The 12,134-nt window shown below is 36.9% G+C and overlaps 3 protein-coding genes across 4 annotated transcripts; 2 read left to right on the top strand and 1 right to left on the bottom strand.

Moving 5' to 3' along the window:
- Nucleotides 1–2,584: 2,584 nt before the first annotated feature.
- On the top strand, nucleotides 2,585–5,333 carry kctd6b (potassium channel tetramerization domain containing 6b). Of its 2 annotated transcripts, none has more exons than XM_065286014.1 (3): nucleotides 2,585–2,689; nucleotides 3,211–3,298; nucleotides 4,418–5,333. In XM_065286014.1, the coding sequence occupies exons 2-3, from the start codon at nucleotides 3,272–3,274 to the stop codon at nucleotides 5,102–5,104; spliced, it is 714 nt and encodes a 237-aa protein (XP_065142086.1). In that variant the 5' UTR covers nucleotides 2,585–2,689; nucleotides 3,211–3,271; the 3' UTR covers nucleotides 5,105–5,333. The 2 variants fall into 2 exon arrangements, with proteins under 2 accessions (XP_065142086.1, XP_065142087.1); XM_065286015.2 differs by having other exon boundaries at nucleotides 2,609–2,733.
- A 568-nt stretch (nucleotides 5,334–5,901) lies between these two features.
- On the top strand, nucleotides 5,902–6,811 carry uqcc5 (ubiquinol-cytochrome c reductase complex assembly factor 5). The gene is made up of 2 exons (XM_065286016.2): nucleotides 5,902–6,180; nucleotides 6,439–6,811. Exons 1-2 carry the CDS (start codon nucleotides 6,027–6,029, stop codon nucleotides 6,528–6,530), a joined length of 246 nt encoding a protein of 81 aa, XP_065142088.1. The 5' UTR covers nucleotides 5,902–6,026; the 3' UTR covers nucleotides 6,531–6,811.
- On the bottom strand, nucleotides 6,702–10,437 carry ognb (osteoglycin, paralog b). Its single transcript, XM_065286012.2, has 6 exons — nucleotides 10,154–10,437; nucleotides 8,591–8,687; nucleotides 8,346–8,510; nucleotides 7,497–7,699; nucleotides 7,328–7,420; nucleotides 6,702–7,229 (listed from the first exon to the last, which is right to left on the bottom strand). Exons 1-6 carry the CDS (start codon nucleotides 10,304–10,306, stop codon nucleotides 7,059–7,061), a joined length of 882 nt encoding a protein of 293 aa, XP_065142084.1. The 5' UTR covers nucleotides 10,307–10,437; the 3' UTR covers nucleotides 6,702–7,058.
- Nucleotides 10,438–12,134: the final 1,697 nt, after the last annotated feature.

Below are 12,134 nucleotides of genomic sequence, written 5' to 3'. Positions count from 1 at the left end.
AATTTCGACATATGCGTCTGCCCCGAGAATTTTCAGGTGTTTGTGTTTCACCTCCCACCTCTACAATGGGTTTATAGGTGCACTGGAACAATCCTTCCTACAATGCATTAAACTTTGATTTACAAAGACATGAAACTCACCGAGTGGTCAGGGGTGTTCACTGATATGCTCACACAAAAATCGCTGCAAAAGATGCTTTTCAACAGGTGTTTTAGCATTCGTTGTTAACTTGTGGACCTATTTTTCCAAATGCCTCACACCCGTACATTCTTCCGCTTAGAGCTTGAATAATAGACACTCCAGCCCAGGTGGTGGCGATAATCCGCCATTGCCAATTGCAAGAATAGAAACAAAGTTCCCGGCGACGAGTTATACCGTACCTCACAGCACATCTAATACATGTCAATGGAGTTGGAAAAAACTAGGATAAAACCTGTTGGAATGCGTATTTTGCAGCGATTTTTGTCTGAGCATACCAGTGAACACCCCTGACCACTCGGTGAGTTTCACGTCTTTGTAAACCAAAGTTTAATGCATTTTAGGAAGGATTGTTCCAGTGCACCATTAAACCCATTGTAGAGGTGTGAGGTGAATCACAAACACCCGAAAATTCTCATGGCAGCCGCATATGTCGAAATTTTAGTCAAAACCATTCTATTTGACCATAAACAATCTGAAAACAGGGCTTTAAGTCTAAAATACCGAACTTGTCCTTTAAAATATAACATATGAAGATTTTGGTTTCAAAATAAGATAACTCGGTTTAAAAAAAATTGTCAGAACATGTTTATTATTATGTTATCATGGTTTTATTGTGTTTAATTGTGCTACTTAGATGTATTTTTTAGTAATGAAGGCTTAATACAAAACAAACCAACTGCAGTTTTATTGATATTAATTGGAATGCACAATCAAAAAACAAGATTTAAAAAAATAAAAAATGCATTTTCTTAATTTGGAACCAACCTCTTCATTTAATAATTTTGAATTTTAGATCTTTTTAGTTAATAATAATTCCTAGTTTTGATAAGTTTATCTTTAATTTAACTATTATTCTTATGTAAAATGTAAAAGACATTTGTGAACGTTAGTGTAATAAAAAATTTCTGACTAACTAGCTTTAAAGAAATCTATTAAACATTGTTACACTGTAATAAACATGGCAACAAGTAATGATTATTAACAATACTAAGCTAAATAACATATCACATGAAGAAACAGTCTTGTAATGAGTCAACGAAACTGACCAATCCCCCCAAAAGTACTTTGATGGTGTACCATGCTGATTACCACATACATCTTACTTGTTATTAAGAGGTAGCCTACTCTGTGTACTTCAAAGTGTACTTCATGTGCAAAACATACTTTTTGTTAGAACAGTGTTTTTACATGTAGTGATGTTATATTTATAAGGGGATATTTTTATATAGAGTCTTTCTCTTTGTCCATTAAAGGGACTCTCGAAAATTGGAAATTGGTAACTTTTAATAGCTGGGGACTATTTTCGGGCACTGTGTAACATCATTGCTGTAAAACTCCATTGTTTAACTTTAAGTAAAATAAAGCTTGAAAATAAGCCTATTTTCAAAAAAGTGAAGTGTCCCTTTAAATTATTATTTGTTTAGCAGTGCTTACAAAAACGAGATGGTCCTCACTGCGGAACACAACATCCAGGGGGCGGGGTTGGATCTAGATCCAACTCCTCCCACTTTATATACTTTGTTCCGCCAAATGAACCAGTATATTTGCGTTGTTGCAGCCCGCAATTAGTTGCAACCTGTGGTCGCCAACGTTTGCTCTTATCAATTTAAGTGTACGTTTGATTAATAGTTGAGAATGATTCATAATTTAGAAAGTATCACAGTTAGGTGTAAGGAGAGGTACGGACACGTTCTCGACAGTTTGATTTCACTGAAGAGATTTATTTGTACATTTTCCCACTTATAACACAGCTATTCCTATACGAGTAAATATAAAAACAAATTTATTTGATATCTTTTATTAGCAAATAAAAAAAAGTAAACCATCTACGAGGGAAACCTGTTTCCTAATGGCTGTAAGCAAGACGCGTTAAAACAAGTTCAAAGTCCATACAAGATAAACATTCAATTTATTAATTTTAAATAACATGCCATAGCCTATATATTTTAATAATTATGCATATTTATACTGTATCCATTAATAGGTCTTAAACTGCATGTGGTAAGATTACTCATAATAGGCTTACCCGAAATGTTTTACTCCTCAACATTATAGCAAAAAACGTACATTTCACCCTAAAGGCACTACTTTTATTGTAGTCATAAGTAAAGTTAGTTTTTATGTCAAAATAATAACTTAATTTAGTTACGACTTAATGCGGAAATGGTAACGCAGCAACACGTGTATGACGTGTCTGGTGGTAAAACTGCCGACCAATGGGATCTCTGGATCGGGATCCAGCTCCGCCCCTGGATCTAAATCCAACCCCGCCCCCTGGATGTCGCGTTCTGCAGTGAGGCACTACTGACAAAAACCGTGCTTTCTAATCGCTCTCGCGGTACTTTGATGTCATACGCCGATTCATCTGCGCGGCTCCGCATGAAGTCAAATGCGTTCATCACGTGACCCAATGCGGTTGTGACTGTACACTCTCGTCTCTCTGAGCAGCTAACAGTCCTTCTATAGCACAGCATCATCAAAACCAAAGGTCGGTGTTTTTCCTTTAACGCAGACATTCAGCTGTAGGTACAGGTAAAGATGTTGTTGTGTCAATCATCCATATTATTAAACGTTTTTAATAACGTCGCCGTTGCATTAGTAATAAGTTAGCAGGGAGCTTGGTGGTAGCTTGCTAGCAGCGCAACGGCTACCTAAAAACGGCGTTAACATGTTAATATTTGAAATATTAGATTTTTGACCAGGTTTAATTTAGGGATGATCTGGACTTATTTTGATGACAGCAGTATTGGTGTTACGGAAAGCCTGTTAACCATCACCTACCTTTGAGCTATCATGCTATTGGATAACTAATTCATTTGTTTGCTGAGAAATATTGATTGTGTTTTTTATCATTGACTGTTTTTTTATCATTGACTGTTTTTAATGTGTTTGTTTATGTCATGATGGGATTGTCGTAATATGGTTTCATTATCGTTTTAGCCCTTATTGGTGCAGTTGATTTATATTTATGTGCATTAAATGTAGGCAACGTTACGTTTTTCTTTGCAGGTTTTATCAAATATAATTTTCCTATTTCTGGTGGTCAGACTGGTCTACCTATCCTCATCAAATGGATAATGGGGACTGGGGGCCTAGGGTATGTATATGGAGTAAGATTTGAGTAATTGACACACTGTATTTCTCTGAATTATTTTGTTTTGCTTAAAGGTGGGGTGCATGATTAAAAAAAAAAAAAATCGGTCTGAGTACCAAAACACACTTGTAGCCAATAGCCGATTTATAGTCGTGCGTAGGTTCGGCGTAGGCTATCCGTAGCCTGTGCGTAGCTCTGCATAGCCTGACGCGCACCTCACAAAAAATGTAAGCGCGTCAGATCTACACGGACCGCAAGCGCTGTGATTGGTCCACCAGAACCCCTCCCGTCAGGTAAAAAAACTGCGTCATATTTTCCGTTTGTGACGTTGAAAGCAAAGTTGAGGAGTGATTTAACTCAAAATGCATCAAAAGTCGCTGTTTATTTACTTCCATCATTGCTGGTCTTCTCAAATTATACACAACAAGTTGCTGTTTCTTCTTCGTTTGTGGGTTAACTTGCTAAGCTTCTTCTTCTTTCACGTTTGCGCTGCTATTGTGGTTACACACGTGGTTACTGCCTACCAGCGGTCTGGCCATGTGTTTGCATGTCGATGCGGACGACGACGCAAAAGTATCAATGAAAACTGACGCGGAACCTACGCCGTCGCGGCTACGCCGTAGGACCTACGCCCGACTATAACGAGCCCTTTAGGGGCATGTCTACTAACCAACATCATTGCCTGGTTTGCGTATGTGTTGGGCGGGTCTATCAAAAGAAGGTCCAGATTCTATTAAGGTAGGCCCGTGTTTGTTTAGGTGATTTCAAATATCAACATTAGCTTTCAGAGATCATGCACCCCGCCTTTAAGTATATATCAGTTACATATTATTAATACATATGTTTCTATCCAAACCATTGATTGTCAGCAGGGCTCAAACAAAGTTCACCCCAATACTTTAGATATTTACTTTATCTACCAGTTTTCTCTGGTTTTACCTCAAAATATAAAAAAAATATATTTTACAAGGTACATTATATGTTGGAAGTTAACGAGTCAACCCATGCCTTTGGCCATCCTCATTGGGCACTGCTGAGTGTATACAATCGTAAAAATGTTTACATTGACAATTAGACCTTTACTTTATAAACTTTTTCTCTCCTTTGTCCATCTCCTTTAAGTTGGCTCACCCAGTCACCTTAAATATTGGAGGTCACCTCTACACCACCTCTATATCCACCCTTCAGCGTTACCCAGATTCCATGTTGGGTGCCATGTTTCGTGGTGACTTCCCCACCACACGGGACGCTCAGGGAAACTACTTCATAGATCGGGATGGGACACTTTTCCGCTACATATTAAACTTCCTACGCACTTCCGAGCTCACTCTCCCCGTCGACTTTACGGAGATAGACCTTTTGCGAAAGGAAGCTGACTTTTATCAGATTGAACCCTTAATCCAATGCCTCAATGACCCAAAACCACTGTACCCACTGGACACTTTTGAACAGGTGGTGGAGTTGTCCAGCACTCGCAAGCTCTCCAAGTACTCGAACCCTGTCGCAGTTATAATTACGCAACTAACCATAACCACCAAGGTCCACTCACTGCTTGAGGGAATATCCAACAACTTCACTAAATGGAACAAACACATGATGGACACCAGAGACTGCCAGGTGTCCTTCACTTTTGGACCATGCGACCACCATCAAGAGGTGTCTCTAAGGGTCCACCTCATGGACTACATCAATAAACAGGGATTTACGATTCGAAACACGCGAGTGCATCACATGAGCGAACGTGCCAATGAAAACACAGTGGAGCATCACTGGACTTTCTGCAGACTAGCTTACAAAGTTGAGGATTGACCAAGTCATTGTGAGCTGTAAAAACATTTAAATGCTGTTGCTGCTGTATGCTGTAGGAATTCAAATGATTATTTTATGATGGGAAAATAAAGGGAATTAAATCATGATGTAAGCAGGAAACTTCCCCAAAATTGGTTAAAAAATAGCAGCATAATATCATTATAAATATGAATGCATTTGCAATGCATACACACAAATTGGAATAATGTATTACAGTCATGTAGAAAAACATAAAAGCTCCAGACATTTCATTTCATCAGTTCAGAAGTTTGTCAAACATTATGCGCTATGTGCAAAATCCTGATAATATAGCGTGCATGTATTTCTAACACATTGTTAAAGTATTAAATGTCAACATGATGTACATGAAAATGAATTATTTTTTGTGTCGCACCACTCCATTCTCAAGATGTCAAAAACAATGTGAACAAATGCCAGTTGTCAGTTTTAACCAATTGAGTGAGCGTCAGGGTATTAAGCAGGGCATTTTTTCCCCCTCCGAGCACATCTCAGACGTGAACTTTAAATCAGTAGACTTTCATGCGGCGCCGTAAAAACCGACAGCCGGATGACGTCAAAGTACCGCGAGAGCGTTTCGCGAAATCATAAGGAGGAGGCTGCTTTTAAATAGCTCTCGCGGAACTTTGACGTCATCCATGAAGTCGTACAAGCCCAATGAGTTTTGATGTTTGGTTGTAGCCCCTTCCTTGGTATTCCGTCTTTTGATTGGCTGTAATGTTCTTACGTCAGATTTAGAATCCTACCAGCAAACCAATGAGAGCGGAGGAGAGATGACTTTTAAGCCGCCATGTTATCCTGTTGTCATTGCACCAGAAGAACATGTGTGCAAGATCAGTGTTGAAGGACGTAACTGTTAATTTATCTTGTATGATATTGTGAGCACGCGTATTGGTGGTGAAAGATGTTTAAAAAAAGTCGAAACCTAAAATATATATTAAGTCTTGTACCGGGAAAAAGACGATTTGGAACGTACAGGTTTTTGCCCTTGTTCTTTTGTATCGGGGGTGTTATGGAATGGATCATGATTAACGTGAGAATAGGAAGAGAAACATTTTGTAAGTAAACTACGTGAAATATAAATGTTTTTTATATCCACACCAATCTAAGCGTCTTTTTATCATATCACTGTGCATTCACGCTTATGTTCATCCAAACATACATTGTTAAGCAATGTTTCACTTAATTTATAAACATTTTAAATACAAACAACTATAATTTAAATATCTTTAAGTGCAAGATAAATGTATGTGTACGAAAGATATTGCCTATGAATCTGTATGATGGGTGTGAAGTTATTTTGTCTCGCTCAACAGATGACGTCTACAGAAGAAAGCAGTCTGAGAGGGAATACCAACAGAAAATAAGTGAGGGTCTGATTGTCCTCACAGAATCTAATGCCAAATAATAAACCATGTGATCATCAAGATGAAAAGACTGAATGAAATGACTTTTCAGCAAATGACTGTAAATATGTTTCGTGTGCATGATTGGAGGAAAGCCAATCTGACACAATAAAATGTCTGTTATAGCCTACTTGAAGATAAATGATCAAAAGGATGTATCGTCGGACAACAGGTTGCAGACCAATGTCTATTTATTAATCAGAAATTATTTTAATAACACTTCTGTCTTGATTTCTAAACATTTTCTTGTTTCGGTTTTATGCCGTTTCTACAGTACATACTTGTAGTAAAACATAACAAAACAATATATCAAAATGATTACACTTTCAAGTCAAGCAAACAGTTGTCATTGCATATATAAATGTGTCTTTTGCACATAAATGCTTAAAGCAGTCAAAACTATTAAAAGTTCTGTTCTATCAAAATTCTGTATAAAAGCTGTGAAATCTTTGGGATTGTGCTGCTGTCTAACATCAAAACTATGTCATCGCTTAGTTTGACCATGAACATTAACGTTTTCATCCTGCTTATCACTTATAGTTTCCAATGGGTAGAGATCTCAGACAGATGAAACTGTTGGGATACTGGGCCAGCATTAGAGGATTGCCATCAAGTCGAATCTCAATTATGTTGTGCCTAATATAATGTGTGGTGTTTCCTCTGCAGAAAGTCTCATCGGTAAGTGTTGTTATATTGTTGTTCTGAAAAAGACAATCAGATTAAAGGAATATCTGAATATGGATGTGCTAAATATTGTAGTATAAAAATGAGAACATGATGTAAGCGGTACTGAACACACCTGTAGATGAACTACACGCAGGCTTTCAGGCATGGGTGGAATGAAATCCAGCGCATTATCTCCAAGGTAAAGATAAGCCAACTTGTTGAGTTTCTGTTCCCAAAGATTGTCATTATAAGACTCATTAAACCACTCACTTTATGCAAAACATTTCTGTTTTTTATTTTACCTTGAAACTGTTTGCTTTTATTCCTTTGGTTTTGAGTAGATTATGATTGACATTGAGAGACACAAGTTTTGGCGGCAACATTGGCAGTTTGACCAGCTTGTTCTCAGCTAATGAAAGTTCCTCCAGTTGAGTGAGTTTCGAAAAGGCTCCATCCTCTATTTCTGAGATCAGATTGCCAGATAGGTCAATTCTTTTCAATGTTACTGTAAAGAAAACACAAAGACGTATTACAGAAATGTGACCCTGCAGGTGAAAACCCAGCTGAAGTCATGTATTATGATTCACATTTTTTACATAAAATCATCCTACATAATGTAAAGAACATGCTTTGAAAATATAACTGTGATATCTTTAGTAAGGTCATGTCAAAGATTAAAATCAATCTGTGAAATCAAACTTTGATGCTCCTAATCTTATAATTATGAGGATTTTATCTTGAATTTCACAGACAGGGTCACAAAATTAAATATTTGGGGTGGTTTCGCAAACATGGGTTATCCTAGTCCCAGACTAAAATGCATGTTTGAGCTGCCTTAAAAAAAACACCTTGTACTGACATATCTTTACATATATCAAGTGACATTGTTTTGTCTCAAGATGTACACCAGTATTGTTTTTGTAGGGTGTTTGTAAAAATTTCTTAAATGTTGTAATCCTAGTCATGAATTAATTTTGCAGGAAACCAATACTGTTCTGCTTGTCTGGGTCAAAGCTTTTTTTGTACTTTTTAAAGTGTCACACTTAGGTTTTTATAAGACTTCAGGAAAATTTCACTCATCACTGCTTTCATTAAATCCAGACATTACACACTGTATTTGCTTTGGCCACTCCTAAAACTGCTTTCCTCACCAATATCACCAAAGTCTTTGCCGGTTATTTTAGTGATTTTGTTGAAGCGTGCATAGAGGTAAGCAGTTTCCTTTGGCAGAGGTGGAACTGTTGTCATGTCTGGGGAAACATCCTCACAGTATACTGATCCAGTGAGACACACACACATCAAACAGGTAGGAAGTTCTGGAAAAGTAAATAAATAAGATCAAATTCACGTCATCACAGAATAGTTTTTATGCAAAATCAGATTTAGAAAGAAATACCTTTATCATCTTTACTGTCTGCTCCTGGTTTTTCAGCTTTTGGCCGGTCAGTTGTATCATCTAGATTTGCATAGTCTGGTGTAGGAATGACCTTTTTCTGTAGTATAATGGATGAAAAGATTTATTAACCAGTATTTGAAAACTTGGCTAAATTGATTTTTGTGATTTACTGTTGTGTACATTAAAGGGGACATATCATGAAAATCTGTCTTTTTTCATGTTTAAAGGGACACTACTTTTTTTTTAAATATGCTTATTACATTGCGCAATGATATTACGCACTGCCCGAAAATAGTTACTTGGTTACTTTCAATGGCAGGGGACTATTTTGGGGCAGTGCGTAATATCACTACGCCTGCTGCAGCCATGTTACATCAGCAAGTCCTTGATTATAACACCAGAATGAGAGTATAGTCCTAGCCATATCTGCATAGAAAGGGGACATATTTGTCTACACGATGTAACTGCAGAAGAGTCAAGTTTTAAATAGGAAAAATATTGAATCTCTTTGGTTATTTTTAGCGCGATGCTAATGGTCTAATCAGATTCAATGGATTATGCTAAGCTATGCTAAAAGTGGTACTGCCAGACCCGGAGATCAGCTGAATGGATTCCAAAATGGTAAGAATCAAATGTTTAACTGTAGGGGAGCTGGAAAATGAGCATATTTTCAAAAAAGTGAAATTTTAAGTGTTATAATTGGGTTCCCAGTGCTTCTATCAACATAGAAAATGTGATAAAGATCATCCCAGTAACTTAGTTTTAGTAAACCATTCTCTGCAAGCATGTGAAAAAATAGCTTATTGAAATTTGGCTCCCCTTGTGATGTCAGAAGGGGATAATACCGCCCTTTAATCTGCATTATACAACCACGGCACTGCCATTTAGTGCAGAGATCAACTCATTTGCATTTTAAAGGATACACCCAAAAACATTTTTGCTCAAACCTACAAAGTGGCAATTTTATCATGCTATAATAAATTATCTATATGGTATTTTTTTAGTTAAAACTTCAAATACATACTCTGGAGACAACAAAGTTTTATTTGACATCTTTAAAAAGTCTCGTGAAATGTCCCCTTTAAATCTTCCTAAATAATGTAAAGAACATAAAACGTAAACATAACCTTGATATCTTAAATATTGACTAAGGTCATGTCAAAGATTGAAATCAAACTCTGATGATCCCAGTCTCATAATTATATTATAAATCTTAAAACTTGGATTTCACAGGGTAACATTTAAGCAGAACCAGATGACATCTTTCCACTCAAAATCATCATTGAACTGATTGACACTATTTTGCTTTTCGAAAAAGTTCAGACAAAGACCTTCTCAGAAATTGCAGATAACTTGCACAGAACTTGGTGCTACTTTCTTGGCTATGATCCCATTATGGATTTAACAGGTTTTCCATTGCATACCTATCTTAAAAATATCTGGCAGTTGAATTTTTAAAATACACATCTTTAGATATTAAAACCAAAAACATAAACATGCAACGTACAGTACATGTCAAGCTTCAATGTGAATCTTCTTTTTAAGTGCATATAACAAACCTACCTTTGGTTTCCTTTGCTCCATAAAAGTGTTTTGCTCTAAGACTAATTCTTCATGATCCTCTCTGTTTCTAAGCACCACTTTATCATTTCTTGCCGTTTCACAAAACATCCATGTTACAGTAAAGAAAAACAGCAGAATCCTCAGATACATCATCTTGTGAGGAGAAACGGTTGTCGCCCTTGACCACTGTGTGAAGTGGAGAGAGGGGCAGAGCAGTGTGGAAGTACAGACAAATCGAGACTTTTAAGTGCTTCTCTGGGGTGAACCATTACAAAACAAGTCATGAAAGAAAGTGCATGGTCTTAACCCACTGTGTGCTGTTAAATTTAAGTTCATTATGTAACACGATAACCTTTCTTTTTTTCAAAATAAACTACAATAATAGGATTTAAAATATCTTCTTTAAATGTACGTATGGTGACACATTGATTGAATTCTTTCCACATGTGCACGTTTGGAAATGTGCAGAATAAAAACAACTTGCACTGACATATGAGGAAAAAAGAAAAGAAATAGATATATTTGCTGCCTTGTGACTAAGCATCAGCTGCCAACAGCTATCTAAGTAAGACTTTGTTTTTCTCTAGTAATTATGTAAATGTTTTAGTGACATTTTCAAGGAACATTGTGATTTGGGAAAATGCTGAAAAATGTACGATGCTGGCCAGTTCAACGGGAAATTATTAGTTCAGGAATCTTGGACTGAGCATTTTAAACTTTGCAAAAAAGCAATCCACGAAGGTAAGGTTATGCTTATGAAAACAGCAGATTATGAATACAGTCTCTTGTTTTTCTCTATATGGTCTCAAAAAGCTCTTTTTGTTAACAATGCAGCAATGCATTATTATTATAATCAAAGCAATGCAGCTGTGTTTGTTTGGTAGATATCAAGGGACAGATTGAAGGAAGAAAGAAAATTCCTTGTTCCTGTTTCTGATTAAGCCTAAGAGAAAATAAAATAATCTTTAAGGGAAAATTTGTGACAAAGCACTGTGATATCGAACACCTAACTGTCAAACATTATTTGACTTGTTATATCCTCATCCTCTTTATTTTTCTCAACGGATTTAACAGAGGAAGCCATCGCCACACTGAATTCTACTTCAGAGCACTTTTGGAGAGCTGTTTGTTATTACATCTTGAGATTTTCGCATTTTAAGACATATATTAAACCTAGCATCATAATCCAATGGGTGACATCTGTTCAGGCAATTTTTCCTAGTCCTCCCCTTAAAAGCTGTTGCTTTATCTAATGGGAAAATGGGAAAATATTACATAAAGAAAGGAAAAGCAAGAGAGGGAAACATTATTATTTTATGAAACACATCTTTTCTGCAATGTCCGGATGCATAACAAAGCGTGTTGACCCTCTGAACACATGTGAGTGAACCTTCAAGCTTTTATTTCAAATGGACTTTTAGTTGAGCTATATACATCTGATAAATGTCATCCTTTAAGATAAATATCTATACAAGTGTCCATGTAGCTCAGCTGGTAGAGTGCCAACATCAACCAGGGTACATCAAAGAGGAAAAAAAGTCAATTCATTTTAAGCTTGGGAGAAACTGTGCTAAAGAGAAATTTGGGATTCCTATAACAAGGTAAGTGAACATAGCACACATTTCTATTCAGTTACTCATTTAATGTTCTTAGCAAGAACATAATTTACATTTAAATGAGAGCTTCAGAATCTATTGCGTCCCTGTCGATTATATCGCCTGGTTTTCAGTTTCTTCCTCCTGCTGGATGATATATCTGCTGATGTGACACTTTTAGGACACTGCGGCTGGAACTTGTGGAGAACGCAAGTGGATCCGTCTTCACCGATTCGATAGGACACCTCGTAAGGGTCCACCCACAGTGTCAGTTCTTTGGGGAGCAATGAGAAAAGCTGCTCTTGTCTAAGTCCAATGGCAATTCCTGCTTTGCCTATAAGTGGGTCCATTTTATGGTTGATTCGCAAACATCTGTAGCCAGATCC

The sequence above is a fragment of the Paramisgurnus dabryanus genome, chromosome 21 (genome assembly GCF_030506205.2).
Source record: "Paramisgurnus dabryanus chromosome 21, PD_genome_1.1, whole genome shotgun sequence".
In the NCBI taxonomy this organism is placed as follows: Eukaryota; Metazoa; Chordata; class Actinopteri; order Cypriniformes; family Cobitidae; genus Paramisgurnus; species Paramisgurnus dabryanus.
The sequence above is the reverse complement of the archived record's forward strand: the minus strand, read 5'-3'. Positions and strand labels throughout refer to the sequence as shown.